The sequence below is a fragment of the Cervus canadensis genome, chromosome 1 (assembly GCF_019320065.1).
Source record: "Cervus canadensis isolate Bull #8, Minnesota chromosome 1, ASM1932006v1, whole genome shotgun sequence".
Lineage (NCBI taxonomy): Eukaryota > Metazoa > Chordata > Mammalia > Artiodactyla > Cervidae > Cervus > Cervus canadensis.
Genome location: NC_057386.1, coordinates 20,540,878 through 20,547,244, shown reverse-complemented (window position 1 = coordinate 20,547,244; position 6,367 = coordinate 20,540,878). Strand labels below are relative to the sequence as shown.

General features: G+C 50.4%; 1 protein-coding gene across 1 annotated transcript; it reads left to right on the top strand.

Moving 5' to 3' along the window:
- Nucleotides 1-492: 492 nt before the first annotated feature.
- GAST (gastrin) lies at nucleotides 493-4,430 on the top strand. Its single transcript, XM_043472234.1, has 3 exons — nucleotides 493-512; nucleotides 3,883-4,098; nucleotides 4,245-4,430. The coding sequence occupies exons 2-3, from the start codon at nucleotides 3,888-3,890 to the stop codon at nucleotides 4,346-4,348; spliced, it is 315 nt and encodes a 104-aa protein (XP_043328169.1). The 5' UTR covers nucleotides 493-512; nucleotides 3,883-3,887; the 3' UTR covers nucleotides 4,349-4,430.
- Nucleotides 4,431-6,367: the final 1,937 nt, after the last annotated feature.

The following is a 6,367-nucleotide window of genomic DNA, read 5'->3' as shown; positions in this document are numbered from 1 at the left end:
CCCTCCCACCACCCTCTCCACCCGCTCCCTCTGGGTCTTCCCAGTGCACCAGGCCCTAGCACTTGTCTCATGCATCCAACCTGGGCTGGTGATCTGTTTCACCCTAGATAATATACATGTTTCGATGCTGTTCTCTTGAAACATCCCACCCCTAGGTATATCTTCTTAAAGACTCCTCTCTAAGTTATTTCTTTCATTTCCAGGGGGAGAAAACAGCTCAGAGAGTGAGGCATCTGCCCAAAGCTGGAAGAGAGCAGTGCCAGGAAACCCGTCCCTTTGCCAGAGGACAAACTCCCCTTGTGAGGAGAACAAGCAGTTTCTGTGATTGTGAGACCCCCACCCAACCCCCGCGTGCCCGTGAGCACCCACTAACAGTAGCCCTCCACCATCGCCTGTTGAATGAGAGTACTGGCTTCTATTCTGTGCAGTGGCCACCCTTCCAGGCCAGAATACTGGAGTGGGGAGCCTTTCCCTTCTCCGGGGGATCTTCCCAACCCAGGCATCGAACCCAGGTCTCCCGCATTGAGGGTGGATTCTTTACCAACTGAGCCACAAGGGAAGCCCGTTGAATGAGAGTTCTGGTTTCTATTCTGTGCAGTGTCCACCCCTCCAGAACCAGCCTACAGAACAGCCAAGGCAGCATAACCCCCCCCTCAGCAGAAATCAGGTCTCAGTTCCTGTACAACCAGAGCTTTGAGGAAAGCTTATAATTTTCCGTTACCATAGCAATGAGAACATCTCTATTCCCCTTGGATGTGAGCAGAGCTGCTCCCCACCCCACCTTTTCTCCCAAGCCCCCTCAAAGTCCCTTCCATCTCTGAGATTCTGTGATTCAATTAATTATCAACAACGTCTGCCCCGTTTTTGTCATTTTCATGTACTCCATCTGCTGAGTCACTGAGTCCTGCTCCGGATGAGACTGGTTATTTATCAGAACATTTGGCTACTGGTTGCCATGGACACCTCACAGCCTGCTTCTCTCATCACCTATTCATTCTCAGCAAGACTGGCTGTGAGCGTGGGTACCACAGCCCCTTATGCAGAACCCAAGGGACATCAAAACTCCCCCAGACAGGGAGGGGGCCTGTTGATGCATGAACAAGAGCAAAATCTCTAGTCTCAACTGTGGAAAAATCGAACACAGCCTAGAGCTAGTTACATCCATCCAAACAAGGTCAATGCAGCAATTTATCAAATAAGTCAACCAAACATACCATTCGATTTTCTGGTTTTCTGGCAAACCCTTTAGTCTGTTTGTTAACCACTTTAAGATGTATTTTTATATTGAAAAGTGCAGATTAATATGTTACTTTGAAAACAAAATGAGGGAGGGAGCCCGGAAGTGTAGGAGCCTCAAGGAACTGGCTGGGGGCAGGGTGGGGGTAGGAAGGAGTAGGGGAGGAGGGGCAGACTTGAGAAATGATGGGGAGCCCCAAGCTAAATCCAGCTCAGTGCAGAGGGCACCAAGGGCATGGGAGGGGGGGAAACTCAGGATTTTCCAGGTAAATCAGGTGAAGGGGCTTCAGAGGCAACCAGGATGCAGCCACCAGGCGGAGAGAGAGGGGCCATCAGCCCACGGCCCATTGCTTCTGATAACTGTGGCACATCCTGTTTGCAGAGCCTGACAGAGGGGACAGGGGATCAATACCTCACTCCACACTCACACACTTCCTGTTCTTCAAACATCAACCTGTCGTGAAACACTCTTTTCTCTGAATCTAAGGTCATTTGGTTCATCTAAATGGGATGTGGTCCAAGGGATGATCAACAGGTGTCTGACCCCAAGGACACGGCAGGGGACTCTACCCCTGACCCCAGGGAGCCTGTCTCCCACCTACCCTCATGTCCAAATGAAGAACTTGCCCCCACCCTGCTCCTACCCCTCACGGTGAAGGTCAGCTCCCCTTCTCTTCCCCCACATCCGGATGACAGATTGAGGACAGGGTGGGGCAGGGGTGAGGTACCTGTGCCCACCCCTATTTCTCTGCAGTGGGGAGCCTCCCCTCCTGGGGGAGGAGGGCTTGGGAGGGGCCTTGAGGGTTTATAAGTCAGGGCTGGAACACCCAGCAGAGCAGAGGAGTGAGGCTCCAGGCCAACAGCAGCGTCACACACCTCCCAGCTCCACAGGTGAGAGCACCTAGGAAGGGGGGAAGAGGATGGGATGAGGGTTGATGGGACCCCTGCCCTCATCAAGTTACCAGGCTCACATCTCAGTGTCTCCAGCGCTGGGACCCTTCCTTTAGCCCAGAGCTGGGTTAGGTCTCAGCTCTAGGATCCACCCTGGCATCCCAACCCTTGCCTTCGAGCTACCCCACTCCCTCAACCAGGGCCCTGCCCTGACCCTCTGACTTCATGCTCACCCCAGCTCTGAAGGGTTAGGATGAAGGCTATCTTCCCATCTCTCAGGTAAGAAAACGGAGGCCCAGAAGGAGATGTGACTTGCCCAAAGTCATACAAATTGGACAGGGTTGGAACTGGAACTCATCTCAAGCTCCTTCATAGACCAGCACTGCCTCATGGAACTTTCCATGATGGTGGTAATGTTCTGTAGCCTCACTGTGAGATACAGTACTGGCCAGCCATATGTGCACTAGAAATATGGCTGATGTGTGAGGAAGGAATTTTTTTAATATTTATTTTCATTTGTTTATTTGACTGCCCCAGGTCTTAGTTGCGGCATGCGAACTTTTAGTTCCAGGATGTGAGATCTAGTTCCCTGACCAGGGATCAAACCTGGGCCCAGTGCATTGTGAACTCAGAGTTATAGTCACTGGACCACCAGGGGAGTCCCAAGGAATTTTTAATTTTTTATTAATTTAAATGTAAAGAACCATGTGTGCCTGGAGGCTGCCATATTGGACAGCATTGCTCTGGAGCATGGGTTTTTCAACTTCGTTTCTTTAGCAGAAGAACGTTTTCTCTCCCAAAGGAAATTTAACAGATAAAACAGATGAAAGAAGTATTTCATGTATACAAATGTGTTCTTTGAAGGCAATATTTTTATCATTTGCTTTCAATAAAGCCAATCAGAACAATGAGCCTGAAAGAACATGAAACTGTTGAATCCTCAGAATAGAATTTTAGATTTGTTTGAGCATCCATTTTATTTTTGTATTCTGGTTTTCCCAAACTTGGCTCACCTTGATACAGAGCTACAAATGGTGACAGTTTCAGGGTCTTTTTTTTCAACTGGTAGATTGTAATCAGAGTAGAGGTACATGCTGAGTCACTTCGGTCGTGTCCAACTTTTTGCGACCTCATGGACTGTAGCCCACCAGGCTCCTCTGACCATGGGGGTTCTCCAGGCAAGAATATTGGAGAGGGTAGCTGTGCCCTCCTCCAGGCTATCTTCCTGACCCAGGGATCGAACCCGTGTCTCTTGTCTTCCGCATTGACAGGCGAGATCTTTACCACTAGCATCACCTGGGAAGAATCCGAGGATAGTCCTTAGTTAAGTGAAAACGGCAGCAGAAACTTCCCTACCACAGTGTGACCCCACCATGCAGTGAAGTTGCTGTGGGCTTCAAAGAAATGCTATGTGCCGCTGAGTGTGTATATCCCATCCATATTACTATTTAAAAGTTCACTTAAAAAAACAAAAAAGTTCACTTAAATCACAAGACTTAAACATTGTAGAGCCACTCACATGGCCTCAAATTCTACAGAACAGTTTGGAAAGCCTTGCTCTGAGTTACAAATTCCTTGCCTTTAAAAAAGGCAAAGCTTGAGATTGGAGGATCAGGGGAGGAGATGGTAGGACCAGGAGGAACAGTCCACAAGCCCATGCAGAAGTGTCAACCTGTCAGCAGGGAGGAGGGTCCACCCTGCCTCTGGGTGCCTGGACAACCCCACCTTTACGCTCAGTCCCTCTCTCCTTTGCAGACAAGATGCAGCGACTGTGTGGACTTGCACTGATCTTGGTGCTGGCTCTGGCCGCCTTCTGCGAAGCTTCTTGGAAGCCCCACTCCCAGCTGCAAGATGTGCCTGTTGCTCCAGGGGCCAATAGGGGCCAGGAGCCACTCAGGATGGACCGGCTGGGCCCAGCCTCGCACCCCCGGAGGCAGCTGGGGCTTCAGGATCCGCCACACGTGGTTGCAGGTAGGAGCTGCTAACAACCGTCCCTGCTTGCCTCACCCTGCCTGGTTTGGCCAAGGCGCCCCCAGGATGGCCCTGGCCACAGTCTCCAGAGCCTAGAAAGAGTCCTTTCCCCCATCCTCACATCCTCTTCCACCTCTGACCCTCAGACCTGTCCAAGAAGCAGGGGCCATGGGTGGAGGAAGAGGAAGCAGCTTATGGATGGATGGACTTCGGCCGCCGCAGTGCTGAGGAAGGGGATCAACATCCCTGAGAACCGAGCTTTGGAGCCCAGTGACCTCCCAGCCCAGCCCAGCCCCATGAAACACACATCAAAATAAACTAGCTTCCAATGGATCAAGTTGTGTCAAGTGTCACAGGGCAGGGGATGCAGGTTGGGGCAGGGCTGAGCTGGGAAAGAGGGTTGAGTACTGCTCCAGGGGCAGAGACCATGGCTACGTCTCCTCCGCGTCCCCAGAGCCTAACGTAGAACAAGACTCTATAGTCTATAGTGCGGGGACTTCCCTGGTGGTCCAGTGGTTAAGACTCCACACTTCCAGTGCAGGGGGGATGTGGGTTCAATCCCTGGTTGGGGAACTAAGATCCCACATGCCATACAGCACCCCCCCAAAAAAAACCCACTCTATATTGTGTTTGGGAGAATAGACAGCAGTGTCACAACCAGAGTGAGCTTTCTAAAAGAGAAATCAAATCACACCACTCCAATCAACCCTCCAGCGCTGCCCATTGCAATTAGAATACAACCTAGGCTCATTGGGACTTCCCCCGCAGGCCTGTGGTTAAGACTCTGTGCTTCCACTGCAGGGGACACAAATTCAATCCTGGGTTGGGGAACTAAGATCCTGTATGCTGAGTGGTCCAGCCAAAAAAAGAAACCTAGGCTCCTTGGCAAAGCCTCAAGATCTAGACCTGCGGTCTTCATCCCCCTCATGGATGCCAAATTTCCTTCTTCCTGCCTCTTCCTTTCTGCTACTCAAACACGCCATGCTCTCTCCTGCCCCGAACCTTTGTCCTCCTTGTTCCCTGTGCCTGGAATGCTTTTCCCAGGCAATAAACATGCCTGGCTCTTCTTTTTCTCCTGGGTCTTGGTTGAAAGGCCTTCTCCCAAGAGGCTTGCCCTTTCTGCTCCTCACCCTTCACACGCAGCCTCCAGTAGTCTCTAATCATAGCATAGTATGTCTGTGGAGCGCACTTCACAATCTGTAGTTGTTCTGCTTGTCAGTTTATTGTCTGCCTCCTCAGTTAGAAGGGAGACTCTGTAAGGGCAGGGACCATGTGTCCTTCTTCCCTGCTGTACCCCAGTGCCAGAACAGGAGGTACCCCATAAATATTTATCACACGGATAGGCAAGCGGCTGGCACACACACGTGGCATTTCACCCATATTCTCTTACTGCTCTTAGGCCTGTCACAGCATCCTGCCATAGGCACTTGCTACTCTCCACCTGAAGGCTTTGGCAATGTAAAGCAGCCTGGAAATTCTGGGGAGTTAGTGCCTCTGGAAGCATCTCTCAGTCAATGACAGATTGAAAGTTGGAGGATAAATACTCCACCTCTGGGATTTCACTGACAGTCCAGTGGTTAAGACTTCACCTTTCTGTGTAAGGTTACAGGTTCTATCCCTGGTGGGGGAGCTAGGATCCCACATGTCTTGTGGCCAAGAAACCAAAACAGAGGCAATATTGTAACAAATCCAATAAAGACTTCAAAAATGGTCCACATCAAAAAAAAAAAAAATCTTTAAAAAGAAATGCCCCAGCTCCCTCGCCCCTGGGGTGGTCGATTCTGAAATGTATGCTACTCTGTCTTGCAGAGATCCTCAGCAGGACTCAGCCCTAGTTACCCGTAACAGTAACCTGATCAGCAATCTCCTTTCTTGGCTCCCTTCCCTTCCCTGTCTCACATCCTCAGGCTGCTCCTGGTGTTTCCTGAGATCACCACTCAAATAAACTAGTTGCTCTCAAATCCTTATGTCCCAGTCTGCATCTGGGGGGACTCATCCCAAGACAGTGGGTACTAGGGGAGTTGTAGGAAGCAAACCCTTGTGATGGGATTCTGAGATTGGGTCCTACACCAGTTAGACTCCATTGCTGTGTTAAGTAGGGTGCTCATAACCCCTGAAACATCACAATCATCTGTGGATTTTCTCATCTTACATCACAACTCCATTCTAGTGAGCCTGTCTCTCTGAGCCTTTTGACTCCTTCCTCAATATTCAGGTGAGGCAATTCAGGAGTCTTCAACTCAATTGCTGTAGACTGTTTTTTGGTCTG

Excerpts from the sequence above, each read along its gene's own strand:
- GAST (XM_043472234.1), top strand. The coding sequence starts at position 3,888 with ATGCAGCGACTGTGTGGACTTGCACTGATCTTGGTGCTGGCTCTGGCC. Across the intron at positions 4,099-4,244 it reads TCCGCCACACGTGGTTGCAG|ACCTGTCCAAGAAGCAGGGG; the intron begins GTAGGAGCTGCT and ends TCTGACCCTCAG.